This window comes from Tiliqua scincoides, chromosome 6 (assembly GCF_035046505.1).
Source record: "Tiliqua scincoides isolate rTilSci1 chromosome 6, rTilSci1.hap2, whole genome shotgun sequence".
In the NCBI taxonomy this organism is placed as follows: domain Eukaryota; kingdom Metazoa; phylum Chordata; class Lepidosauria; order Squamata; family Scincidae; genus Tiliqua; species Tiliqua scincoides.
Genome location: NC_089826.1, coordinates 77,375,317 through 77,389,556, shown reverse-complemented (window position 1 = coordinate 77,389,556; position 14,240 = coordinate 77,375,317). Strand labels below are relative to the sequence as shown.

At 47.0% G+C, this 14,240-nt stretch overlaps 1 protein-coding gene across 1 annotated transcript in view; it reads right to left on the bottom strand.

Moving 5' to 3' along the window:
- Positions 1–13,355, bottom strand: part of DHX15 (DEAH-box helicase 15) — a 66,523-nt gene extending 53,168 nt beyond the window's left edge. Inside the window, exon 1 of the mRNA XM_066631649.1 lies at positions 13,237–13,355. Within this exon, the coding sequence (XP_066487746.1) occupies positions 13,237–13,316 (80 nt within the window). The 5' untranslated portion in view covers positions 13,317–13,355. The remainder of the gene's footprint in view (positions 1–13,236) is intronic.
- Positions 13,356–14,240: the final 885 nt, after the last annotated feature.

Here is a 14,240-nt window from a genome sequence, read left to right as displayed (position 1 = left end):
TGTGAGTACACACACTCAGAGCTCATTTCCACAGGTTTAACAATCCCAGAAATCATGGCTCTATGGATCATCTGCATTAGTTCAATCTCGTCAATAACAGCAGCAGAAAGGAAACTGCATCCTATACTACAAGTGGTGATTACACCAGTGTATACCAGGTGTTCCCAAAATGCGTGTCCATAGGACACCTTACAGCTGCAGTTCTCAAACTCTCAGGGAGTTTGAGGACCGCAGTAAGTCCTTGTTATGGAGCGGGGAAGGCAGCGACACGATCCCCAGGATCGCGTCACTAAGGGGCCCAGACGAACTGGCATTTACTTACCAGTCCCTGCAGCAGCCTCCCGGGGCTGCGGGGAGCCCTGCGTGACCATTGGCAGGGCTCCCCAAAGTTTAGAAAGTGAAAGCGGAGCAATCGCACCCCACCTCCGCAAAATCGGAAATGGAGTGCGATCACTTCACTTTCGCTTTTTGAAGGCTGGGGAGCCCTGTGGAGGGTCGCACAGGGCTCCTCGTACCCCCAGGAGGCTGCTGCAAGGGACTGGTAAGTAAATGCCAGTCGCTGCGCCACCCCATTAATGGTGCGATCTGGGGGGATCCTGTTGCTACCTCCCCCCTGCCCCCACCCCTTAAGGCAGTGGTATTCAAACTGGGGCGTCACAATGCCCCAGCCTGTGAGTCCTGGTCTCTGTCCCCTTAAGGGGTGGGGGCATCCAGGAGGCAGGGGGAAGGCAGCGGCGCTCCTCATGTCAGGGAAAGAGAGAGCGGGGCGATCGCGCTCCACTTCCGCTTTTATGGAGGCAGAGCAGATCATCCCACTCTCCCTTTCCCTGACCTGGGGTACCCTGCGGGCCCTCGCGCAGGGCTGCCCGCACACAGGGACGGCTGCTGCAGGGAATGGTGAGTGCATCCCAGTCCCTGCAACCCCCTGAGCAACGCGATCCTGGGGATTGCGCTGCTGCCTCCCCCCTGCCCCTGCCGCCTCCCCCCCGCCCCCACAAAGACTTACTGCAGGTTTCAAACTCCCAGAGTTGAAAACCGCAGCCTTAAAAGGAAACAGTCCAGGGCCCTCAGGCTGGGGCGTCGCAACGCCTTAGTTTGAAAAGCCCTGCCTTATAGCATTGCAGCATACTCACAGGAGTACCGTGTGATGTCCCTAGTGACCCCTCCTATATGCTCCCCAGGACACCTCCATCTCAGATCTCGTAAAATCTTGCATGATTTGGGCACTACCATCTTGGAGATTTTGTGAGATCCGAGACTGGAGGCAACCAGTTGCGAAGAGGCTGTGGCAGCAACATGATCCAGGTAAGTTTGGGAGCCACTAGTGTATACCATTAATTATCAGTATTTTCAGACCTTGGACAAAACTTTCTAATCCAACATTTCTAAGACAGATGTCAACCATTCTTCTTATCTGTCTTGTTTCTACTCTCCCTTAAAAAGCAGTAGACAAAATGGTGATAATGCCACCGTTAGAACTTTGGGTGAAGCACAACACATCAACTGTGGTACAATCTACATATGACATTCCCACAAAGGAATGTTTCTGAATTAGGGTTGTGACATTTACTTTAAAACTTCTGACCAATAAAAAAATCGCTCCTCAATTAACTGATTATCTGATGTTTTAAAAAACTGGTTTGTATTCAAAGAAACATAACTGGAAGGGGAAAAAATCTATGAGCGCAATTCTGTGCAAAAGCACTTGCAGACAACTTCTTACAGTACAGCACCACAACATATCAGGGGGTTGTGTTACAGTAGAAGAAACATGGTGAACAAGGGAGCTAGTAGCTCTAACTTTAGAAGTCATAAATTGGTATTGAAAGTAAATTGTGCAAATGGAAAAACTCTGGATGTGGGAGTCAGCAAAAAAGTACCTTTAGATCCACCTCATTTTCAACAGAGGTACAGGAACTTCTACAATCCATAGTTAGTAAGCACCGTATGAAGAGAGGCATTCTCTCACCCACAGAAGGGGACATCTCTTCTAATATGTCTGCTATGACACACACTAGCATATCTACAAAGAAGTTTCCATTTCATTGAATTGTTTTTACTCATATGCAAGTTTACGCAGACTTAAAGCCCGATCCTATACTCTCCATTGCTGGTGGTACATGCATAACTCCAGGTTTGGATGACACAAACATGCTGTAAAGAAGGGAGAAGAAGAAGGGAGCACCAGTGCTGGCCTCAGCACAGAGAGGATGCCCTCCAAGAGCCGCCAGTGGTAAATTAACACCACCAGGAAGCAGTGCAGCTTTTTGGGTGGGAGGAAGCGTTCCAGGGTGGGGGAGGGATCAGTGGAGGCCTCCTCCACCTGATCCTATGCTGCGCATCAGGCTGCAAAGCCCAACAGAGGGCTTCTCAAGTCTGCGCTGGCAAAATAGCTGGCACAGACTTGAGCAGCCGCATTGCAGGGCTAAGGGGTCTCCGTGGGGAAAGGGAACAAAAGTCCCTCATGGCCTCCTGGCCCCACTGGATGTAGCCATAGCCATTTGGGTGTTGCTGCACCCAACAGCACAGGGGGAGGATAGGACTGTTGCACTGCAATCTCATGAAATGTTTGATCAGAATCGTGTCACTACGTTCAACGAGTCTTCCTCTCAGAGAAATAAGCAAAGAACATAAGAACAGCCTCGCTGAATTGGGCCATAAGCCCATCTAGTTCAGCTTCCTGTATCACAGTGGCCCATGAAATGTTTCAGGGAACACCCAAGACAGCAACAATAATATTCTCAACCAATACAATAGGATTGTATTCTCAACCAACCACACACAGAAGAGTCCTGTGCAGAGGAAAAGGAATAATTTGGCCAAATTTAGGCCCTCCATTGAAAAAAAAAATGCTAAAAATACTGCAGATACTTGCCTATGTCGACCCCACAGATAAGTCGAGCGCAGGTTTTGAGCTAACAATTATGGAATTTTCTATGACCTTTGGATAAGTCGGGGGTTAAACTTAGAGGGGTGTCTGACTATAGTTTTGTCTGATTTTACCCCAGGCCAGATCCTGAAAAATAACCTACCGCTAATTGTTACCTAAGAACTGTAGCCTCTAATTGATTAAAAACATAGTAAAAGATCATAAGATACATTTTTATTCTTTTTAAATTCTGGTCTTCACCACCTTTTTGTAAACACTATCAGAGTAAGTGAACTGTAAGCAACATACCAGTAAATCAGTGGTTCCCAACCTGGTATTCATGTACTCCCAGGGACACTCAACAGGACCTTTAGGGGTACTTGAAAAAGAATGGAATAATGGTAGAAAAAGGCAGGTCATGCTCGAGAATGCCTTGCAAGGACCAGCAAAACAGGAAGGGAGGTAGCTAGTTGGCTTTGAAAGCCCCACCAACAGCTAGTTTTTGGTCATCAATTCATGTATGAACCAGTGATTGAAAACCAGCACAGCAAAAAAGCTGAAGCATAATATGTAACCAATCACCCAGAATTTCTCAGCACACTTCTGGTGCAAAACAGTGCAAAGGCAGAGTCTTCTGTTCCTCAAACAGATAAAAAGAGAAAACACTGTGATGAATACATGAAGTCTGGGTTTTCATAGAGAGGAAATGAGGGCTTGTATTATTACAAACATTTTGCTAATATGAAGGGTACAATTTATTATTGCTAAGGGATATGCAAGTGAAAAAAGTTGGCAACCGCTGCAGGAGAACCATGAATCAAATCCACCTTTAAGGTGTCTGGTGTGTTAAGCCAGAAGCACCACATACAACATACAACCCATAACACATAACTGAGAGTGTGCATTTCAATTCACAGCAGAGAGATGCAACTGCATATATTTGCAACCCTTTTTACTCAAAAGTAGACCCACTGCTTTCCATGGGTGTTATTCTTAAGTAATGCTGCATTGAATTGTAGCCTGGGAATTGTTGCTTGACCTCTGCCAAATGCAAAGCCTTTGCAAAAGGGAATCAGGTTGCAGCAGCAAAAGGGAACAGAGGGGAATAAAAGGTTAACTTTGGCTGAAATGTCCCAGGAAAGTAACTATAGCAACTAACCAGCTGCCTGCCTAAGCTTAGCAGGGAAAGAACCTGTTCAGAGTTGAAAGGCTCTGCCCTCTGATTGACCCGGAGATAAGTCGAAGTGAGAACTGGAGCTTGATTACTTGGCAAAAATTTCACGTACTATACCTGAGTACTCTATTCTCAGAACATTTACCTATGCCTCTGTTTCATTACCAATTTCTCAACTTCACCCATTTTTCTGGGATACTGTCACCTGGATCCAGCCCGGGTGGCTGGGAGCTTCCCAGGAGCAGGGGTCTCCTCTGGGGTAGAGGCCTCCTCGGGAGTAAGACCCAAGTACTCACAGGATTGGGGTCCCGTACAGAGCACCTACCCGGGAGGAGGAATAAGGACCAGCTGGGAACACCAAGCAGGCACGTGGTTAGGAGGGGTGGGGCCAGCCCAAGAGGGAAGAGGCCTCATAAGGAGCCTGGAGAGGGAAGAGAGAGCTTGCTCCTCCCCAGAGGGGAGTAAGGCCCGAGGAAAGCATCATCCCTGTCTGAGGGAAAGGAGAGAGGCCTCCAGAGGGAGGGGAAGGGCGTCTGTCCTGGAGAGAGGATGCTGGGGGGGAGACTTCCCTGACCCAAGACCCTCCTGGACACAGAGGGCGACCTCTAGAGAGACGGGATCGTGGAGAGGGGGCATTGAAGCCCACTATACCCCGTGGGGGCCAGCTGGCTGGGGAACCAGCACAGAGACAGCAGGGGCCTCCCAAGGCCAGGCAGCCTGACCCCGGCCATCAGGGTTATATCCTCCAAGAGCTCTGACCTCAGGCCAAGGGATTCGGAGCTGAAGGCTGGTGCTGAGAATGCCCAGTAACGGGGAGGGTCAGGTCCAGAGACCATCCGACGTCGGCGACACAAGTCAGCATGATGTATGTAGTTCTGTGAAGTAACAGTCCATGAATGTGAAACGGCTGACGCTATTAAACCGCCTGTATCAAACTACCCGCCTCCCATCTGTTTATCCGTCGCCAACCATCGTTCAAGGACGGGGTAATCCCCTCGCGCTTGCCTACAACCCCAGGGAAGGGGCCCCCTCCCGCTAGGGACATTAGATACCCATAAGCATTTTTCTTACAAAAACTCAAAAACTTATCAATTACACTTTTAGATCATTGTCCCCCGACATTCTACTACAGAAACCAACTGAACTTCCCTATAAGGTACAATGTACCCTCTCACCTAAGCTTCATTGGTTAGCCCTCATTACATTTATTTGTTCACTCTCAGTTTCTATTCTTAGTCATGTCTGTTAGAAAAGACCTAAATGATGCCAAACCTTCTTCCTTTCAAACACAGTGTGAATGGAGCCTAGGGAGCATCATGGCTAAGCAGGGGTTTTAACCTAGATCTCCCCAGCCCTAGTCCAACACTTAACCCAGGGGTGTCAAACTCATTTCATACAGCGGGTTGGATAGCATTCATGATGCCTGCTGAGGGCCAGAGGTGATGTCATTAGGCAGGAAATGATGTCATTAAACAGGTCATAACCAAAAATAAGAACATTTTTCTCACTTAGAAAATCATTAGTTGCAAATAGCAGAAGAGAAAATATGCAAATCTTGATCATATTTCAAGATATGGCAGAACCAAATTTTAATGTGGGCTGCCCTTTCAACAGAAACGCCTTGGCACTGCTCAGCAGCTAAGAGCCTGAGGGCCAGACTAAAAGCTTCCACGGGCCGCATTCAGCCCCAGGGTCTTATGTTTGACACCCCTGCTCTAATCAATACTTTACACTGTCTCTCATTATTATTGTGCTACCCAAATTATTAGACTCAGGCTACTGAGTAACTGCACATCAACACTATTAAATTGGTACCAACGACTACTGCAAGACATGGCACAGCAAACATGTCCTTTTATATAACATTATGGTGACACCCTGGTAACAATGACAGGAGTGAGGCTTGTTCCCCAGCCTTGCACAAGTCAAGGTTTCATATGAACATGGCTTGCATTTACAGGCAGGCGAGTACAGACCTATAGCTCTCTCCAAAGAATTTGTACCCTTATTCCTTCAACTGGCCTAGGGTTAATTGGCCTGAGTAACATTGATGGATGGGATAAAAATGTAATGAGTGAACTATTGTCATTCTGGATAAGAACACTGATATAAAAGTTCAGAGAGGAAGCATTAAGCAAACACAGACAAACAGTAATCACAATAGTGCAGATCTAGTATTGCCAGCTATCCAGAACTTTACCGGTTGCATCAGAATGTTTCCTCCTTGAAATAAGTAAATGCAAAGCCAAAAAGCATTCCAGCTGAAACATCTGGAGGTCACTGGTACCATTTTACAGGATGCTTTTCGCTGGACTACACACAAGAAAGCTACGGACAGAATGCATGCACAATAAGCCAAATTGAGTCTGAACCTCTACAGTATTTTATTGTATATTTGTATTTTGATTTCGTAACCGCCCTGGGCATTCCATTTTCTGGGAGGAAAAGCAGGACACAAATCTTTTAAACTAATCCTGTATCTCCTTCTCAGACATAGAATTCCATGGCATCTTTCTCCAAACTATCACAGGCACCACAGGCAGGCAAGCAAAGATGAGAAAGACAACATCATTTAAAAGCTTCTAGATAAATGAAGTAGTCTCAAGTGTGAACAGGCCATTTGCACATGCTCAAAAGCACTTTGTCTTCAAGCCCTTTGGGGAAAACCAACTCTGCACATGCTTAAAGGCATGTAGCCCTAAGTGCCAGAATATCTGTAAACATAAAGTAGCACAGGTCACATCTACTCTGGTAGGCACATTTGCTGCAGAAAGGAGGTGCCCTTCATGCAATCTGGTGCAGTGCTTTATAAAGCATCTGGAAAGAACTGGAGTCTTCTAGAAAACAGCAACTTTTATAATTAAGATAATTGTCTCTGTTCTTGCTACTGTTACAATAAAGTTTATTGTAAATATTGTTGAATAATCTAGTATTTAAAACAACATTTGATATGCCAATTGACATGGGGTTTTTTGTTGGGGGGTTGCTTGAACAAATACCACCCCTAGGTATAATCTGAGTACACTGTACAACTGTCAAGCAAGCTAGCAGGATGAATCTGAGGAGGATTCATGAGCTCATGAGGAGCACTAATATAGCTCCAAAACTGCAACTGGACATACCCACAGGATCAGGATGCAAGAGAAACATTTTAAATGTTCTGCAATTCCAGCAGCCCCTCAAAACTCGCAAGTAAATTAATAAACTCACCCAAGATAAATTAAAGCTTTAAAAAAAACCTTTTGGAAGACACTATTTCACTCTATTCATAAGGGTGAAAACAATAGCTTAGATTTGTTTAGATCTTCTGTCATGCTACTTGAGCTTTACAGATATGCTTTTCAGTAGCAGTATTCAAAACATGGAAAAACCAGATCCAAAAAGAGACAGAAATTTTGATAGAAATTTTGAATCCAGATTCAAATCTTACACAGCATGTAATTCCACATGTATACCCCATTAGTATTTGTGTTGTAGCAGGTTAGTATGTTAATTTTTTAACATATTCAAGAGTTCTGAAAAGTTAGCTCCTGATAATTCCCAAGATTTAGCCACATAATTCTGCAGATTTTACCCATCTTCCCCAAAGGATGGGCTATGGGGTTACACTGAAGACACTGGTCATGTGCTTCCAAAGACATGAAAATGAAATTGATAAAATACTCTTAATTCTTCAGAGCAGTGATTTTCAACTTTTTTCTTCTCAGGGCACACAGAGAAGGTGCTAAAATTGTCAAGGAACACCATCAGTTTTTTGACAATTGACAAGGCACACCACACTGTCAACAGGGGGCTCACATCCCCTACTTGTCCCACTAATGTATGACCTTCCTCCAAACTTCTATGGCACACATGCAGACCATTTATGGCACACTGGTTGAAAATTGCTGCTTTAGAAGAAAATACCCTGCAGCACTGAAAAAGGAAAGATCATATTTTACAAAATAATTTCAAAGTCAAAAGTGGAAAAGGTCTATGAAATGGGGAAAGCATTGCTTCATGTGGGAAAAGAGTCTTTGGTGCCATTTCCAGGAGTGACACAATCCAGACCACCACCCAATTCTGCCTCAATCCTGCCACCACTGCACACACACAAAAAGCCCCATACCTTGCTCCTGATATGATTTATTCACACGCAGCACTCCAATTTACAGAGACCACACAAATGAAGGACCTCCTTCATTCCCCCAGGCCCTAGAAGTCAAACTGGAAGTCTTGCACTTCTGTGTTTAAAGCAACTGCACCAGAAGCAAGGTAAGGATGCAGATTATCAGCTTTCTGCTTGCTTTTAGTGAGACAGGTGAAGAGGTAGAAAGTGGATCAATACAGATTACATCCATGGTAGACTGGAGAGAGGTAGCAGCACGCTTAGAGTGAAGGGCACCCCAAATTCACCACCCTCTTTCCCCCTGCAATCTGTTGCTAATGCAACCCATATCATCTACTCTGATGGATGGGCTGCTCATGAACATTTACTTTTAGATATCAAGAAGTGTCCGTTGACAACAGGGTTGCTTCTCAGGTACTATATATTAAAACAAAAAAATTGAAATTTAGCAAAAGTTTACCCAGAAATTGCTTGCACAAAAAGAATGACCTTGTTACCGATAAAGCAAGACCAGTACATCTCAAGTGTTTTGTGAACTGTAAACATGCCCCAAAAGCAGTAATGCTTTAATGGAAACGCTAACTGGGGAAAAATGGATTTCCCCAGCAACAAAGTGTTCAGCTGAGGAAATTCAATATCTCCATAACACAAGGAATTGCTATGAGGACAGATCTGATCATTCCCAACAACAATGGAAGAACACCTGCATATATCTGTCAGTATGCACATACAAAACTAAGTGAATGGTGGGGTCCTTAACCAGCTTAAGGCTTCATCTTTTAAAAAACTATTTTAGTCCTTATAGTGGCAGGAAAAAGAAAAGGTCCAGAGGTTTCAGTACCACAAGAAAAAGAAAACCTCTCTCCTAAATTATAAAGGAATCCTTTCCAGAATAACAATTCTGTCATTTGCATATAACTAAACAATAAAATAAAATGTTTAAAGTGAACCACTGAAAATTTTATTAACCAGAAAAAAGAATTTGCACATAAGTCCAACTAAGCCTCACGTTAGAAAAAGATAAAAATGAACATTAAAAGAGCTTCAAATGTGACAACTATAATCTTCTGCAGAAAGGAACAAAGAAAAGAGGGAGACTAGAAGGCCACAAGGGTGACAGCCCCCAGAGACTATACAGAAAAGTAATACGATAATGCTTCTCTCTGTCCCAAATGGTCTTTACATTGCTATGAGAGTTGTGGGTGTTTTGCTCTTTAAACAATGAGTGCTATACTACCCTCAGTTAACAAGTCTCAACAAATCAATAGATGAATCAACTAGACATGCTTACTCAGAAACCCTACTGGATTCAATGGGGCCTTGGTCCCAAATAAGTATGCATAGGACTGCAACATTACCTCAAAATACGTGTTTTAGGATTAAGTTGGAACAGGCTAATGCTATGTTTACTCAGAAATGAGCTTCAGCATATTCAGTGGGACTCATTTTCAAGAATGCATAAGTCTAAGAGTGCAAACTCGAAAACAAGGGAGTAAGTTTAATTGGATTTAGTCGGACCCTGATCTAAGTAAACATATAATCATCTCAAATCCACTCTATTAGTCTTATAGTAACACAGACTATGCACTTGTGCTTCACACAGTACTAGTGGAAGAACTAGTATGACTTGGCTTCTGAAAGGAGTTCTGTCTCACCAACCTTTGGAAGTATCAACAAATGTCAGTGGGATGATCGGCATAGACATATTTGATCTTCCAAAACATGATATATACTTGATCTTCCTCACTTATTAACCAAATCTTCTGAGGAAACTTAAGTAGTCAGGGCATAAGAGGGCAGGACCTCTAAAAACTGGTTGAACATACAGATGAAGAGGACAGGAGTACCAGTATACAGATAGGTGTTGTAAAGGAATAACATGTGAGATAGCCCAAGGATCTGCATAAACTGATGTTCAATTTGTTTAGAAATTATCAGGAGGCAGGGGAAAATGTTTGTGGACAATATCAAATTATTCAGGGTGGTGAAAGCCAAAATGGACTGATTGCAAGGAGCTCTAAGAGAGCTTCCAGGGCCTACTTAAGATCTATGCACCCTCAGGAAAAGGAAGAGGTGTCCATTCAGGCCAGAGGGGCTCGTAACTCCAGCTCCTACAGAGACTCAATACTGGTGTAAGAGTTTAATTACTACATTACACTTTTAAAATGTTATAAGTTACCTTGGAGCCTTGGCAGGCCTGAAACTCTCACTTAAACAAAAGTGACATATTAAATTCAAAATGCTATTTTTAAGATTGTGACTCTTTCTGTGACAAGGAAACACTTATTTTCCTCTGTAAATTCATCTGTGAACTTTTTTTTGCTGAAAAGGATACAATAGTCTTAATATTAGTAGGCCTAAAGCAATTTTTCAAACTCTCCAGGAGTTTGAGCCCCTGTAAGTTCTTGCAGGGGGGGGAGGCAGTGGGGTGGGAGGCAGTAGCAAGATCCCCAGGATCACGCTGCTCAGGGGGCTGCAGGGGCTTGGGAGCACTTACCCAAGCCTCCTGCAGCCTCCCCAGGGTGCAGGGAGCCAGTTGCGAACCTTTGTTAGAGCTCCCGGCAGCAGTGAATGTAAAAGCGGAGCGATTGCGCCCCGCCTCCGCTTAAGCGGAAGTGGAGCGTGATCGCTCCACTTTCACTGCTGCAGGGAGCCCTAACAAAGGTTCGCACCCGGCTCCCCGCACCCTGGGGAGGCTGCAGGAGGCTTGGTTAAGTGCTCCCAAGCTACTGTAGCCCCCTGAGCAGCGTGATCCTGGGGATCACACCGCTGCCTCCTCCCTGCCTCCAGGCTGCCCCCCCCCTAAGGGGGCAGAGGCCAGGGTCCACAGGCTGGGGCGTCGTGACATAGGTGTAGCAAAGAAGGAGCTACATCAGAGATCTTTAGTATGAACCAACTGGTTTTTACATTCTACACCCACAACTCCCTCTCAAGTGCTTGACCTTTTGGTCCCACTTTGAAAAAAAATTACTTGTACTTAATACGAATCCTTCTCTCGGAATACTGTTGGCCAGCAATTTTTAACCACTGTGCCACAGAACACTGGAGTGCTATGGATGGTCCGCAGGTGTGCTGCAGGAGTTTGGATGGGGACACTTATTAGTAGGGTCATTGGTGGAAGCAAGTCCCCCTCCCCAAAAACAACATGGTGTGCCTTGCCAATTGTTTAAAAAAAAAAACTGATGGTGTGCTTTGACTAGGGTTACCAGATACAAAGGGACTCAGTGCACCAATACTTTTATCCACTGTACAGAAATTTTGGCAGGTGCAACTTTTTAAACTTTCCACATTGAGTTGCATCTGCCAAATTTCCCTCTTCTATACAATGATTAAAGGTATAGGCTCTCTGTCCCCCTTCGTACCTGGCCTTAACAATTTTAGTGTCAGTGCGCTGTGAAATGAAAAAGGCTGAAAACCGCTGCTCTAAACTTTTTGGCTGAAGGGCTGCATCAAATATCTGGCACAGGGTCAAGGGCTGGGGAAAAAAATTAAATATAAAATTTAAATAAATACATTAGAGATGGAACTTGGATGAATGAATAAATGAATGGGCTCAAATGTCCAGGATTTCTCCAAAGCACGAACACAGTCCAAGAAATAAAGCACACACTTAAACGGACCCTCATTCCACCATCCCACAAACACAATTCTGGTTGTGTTGGTCAACTGGGCCAGATGCTCTCAGGGGATCAGAGGCTGGCCGTGGGCCGGACAGAGGCTCGCCTCAGGCCACATCTGGCCCCCGGGCCAGGGTTTGGAGACCCCTGCTCTAGGCACTTGCGCGCACGCACACACTTTTATGCATCTGTAAAAACAGACTTTGGCCCACTAACATTTAAGATCATAATACATTTATTGGCCTTTTAAGATGCCAACAGACCACCATCGCTATTATTATGGAATGAAACCTTTATGGCAGTGGTTCCCAAACCTTTTCGCATCAGGACCCACTTTTTAAAATGATACTTTGTTGGGACCCACCTAGTTCTTACAAGACTTTTAAAAAAGTTGCATGCTCAAGCCCCTGTTTTTATGCTTTTTAACTAGGGGGGGGTGTATGTGTGTGTGTGTGTAGGGGTGCCTCCTGGAGCATTTGTGAAGTCTATCAACAGGATCATTTGGGCGACTACTCCATTTTAGTTTCCACAGGAACCAATACATTTCCCTTGTCAGTTTCGCAACCCACCCAAAAATCGGGTTGCATCCCACTGATGGGTCTTGACCCAACGTTTGGGAATCACTGCTTTACGGAATGGAGTTTGCTGAAAACAGAAATAATTTTTTAAAGGATTAAAACAGAAATAGAATTTGAAACCTTTATGGAATGAAAATGGCCTTTTAAGGTGCCATCCCTCCTATTATTATTATTATATTATTATTATTGAAGTAACCTAGTTCAGCCTCCCCCAAAAAATTTTAATGCCCCCCCCCCACACACAATTTCTTCCTTGACATTTCTCCATCCACATTTCTTCCAAGGGGAAAGGGGGGACATTGGTTTACAAGGGAGCGGGTCACACAAAACAGGGTATTCTCTGTGGTAGATGCAGGCTGCATAGGATTGGGCTCAAAGGAGGCAATCCTAGGCATGCTTTCCTGGGAGTAAGCCCCCTTGAACTCGGTGGGGTTTACTTCTGAGGAAACATGCACAAGTTCGGGCTGTGAGGCTGTAATCCAGTCCACAATTACCTGGGAGCAAGCTCCATTGACTCTAATGGATTTACTTCTGAGTAAACGTGCACAGGATCGGGCTCTGAGGCGGTAATCCTGTCCGCATTTACTTGGGAGTAAGCCCCACTAAGTACAACGGGGTTTACTTCCGAGTAGACCTGCCTAGGACTGGGCCGGCAGACGGCCGAGGGCGGAGGCCCGTAAGCAAGCGGGAGGCGCAGCAACGCGGCCACAAACAAAGCCGAGACCGCCGGGCGCCCTCCTCGTTCTCCTCGGGGCCGGGAGCGACGGCCTGGCCTGGCCTGGCCTCCCCCGCAGCGGCCCCTCCGCTCCGCGCGGCCTCTCGGAGGCCCACATGGCGGGGCCCCACCGCGCGGCCGGCCGGGCTCCCCCGCCCCGCAGCGGCCCCCTCACCCGTCGGCGGCGGCGGCGGCGACGCGCTTCTTGCTGGAGGCGTAGTCGTCGCCCAAGTCGAGGCGGTGGCGCTTGGACATGGTGGCGGCGCGAGGAGGCAGCCGCTCCAGTAAGATGGCGGCCGGAAGGAAGCGCGGCTGCGGGGAGGGGAGGGGCTGCGCAGCGCCGCCCGGGAACCCCCGCACGCGGCCAGGGAGGGCGCCCCGCCCCCAGGAGGGCAAGGAGGCCGCAGGTTGCCCTGCACCAGCGCTCTGCTCGCCCCTCCCTCCCAGCAGGCATCTTGTGGCAAGGGGTCCCGCAGGTTGCTCTGCACCAGCGCTCTGCTCGCCCCCTCCCTCCCAGCAGGCATCTTGTGGCAAGGGGTCCCACAGGTTGCTCTGCACCAGCGCTCTGCTCGCCCCTCCCTCCCAGCAGGCATCTTGTGGCAAGGGGTCCCACAGGTTGCTCTGCACCAGCGCTCTGCTCGCCCCTCCCTCCCAGCAGGCATCTTGTGGCAAGGGGTCCCACAGTTTGCTCTGCACCAGCGCTCTGCTCGCCCCCTCCCTCCCAGCAGGCATCTTGTGGCAAGGGGTCCCACAGGTTGCTCTGCACCAGCGCTCTGCTCGCCCCTCCCTCCCAGCAGGCATCTTGTGGCAAGGGGTCCCACAGGTTGCTCTGCACCAGCGCTCTGCTCGCCCCTTCCTCCCAGCAGGCATCTTGTGGCAAGGAGTCCCACAAGTTGCTCTGCACCAGCGCTCTGCTCGCCCCTCCCTCCCAGCAGGCATCTTGTGGCAAGGGGTCCCACAGGTTGCTCTGCACTAGCGCTCTGCTCGCCCCTTCCTCCCAGCAGGCATCTTGTGGCAAGGAGTCCCACAAGTTGCTCTGCACCAGCGCTCTGCTCGCTCCTCCCTCCCAGCAGGCATCTTGTGGCAAGGGGTCCCACAGGTTGCTCTGCACCAGCGCTCTGCTCGCCCCCTCCCTCCCAGCAGGCATCTTGTGGCAAGGGGTCCCACAGGTTGCTCTGC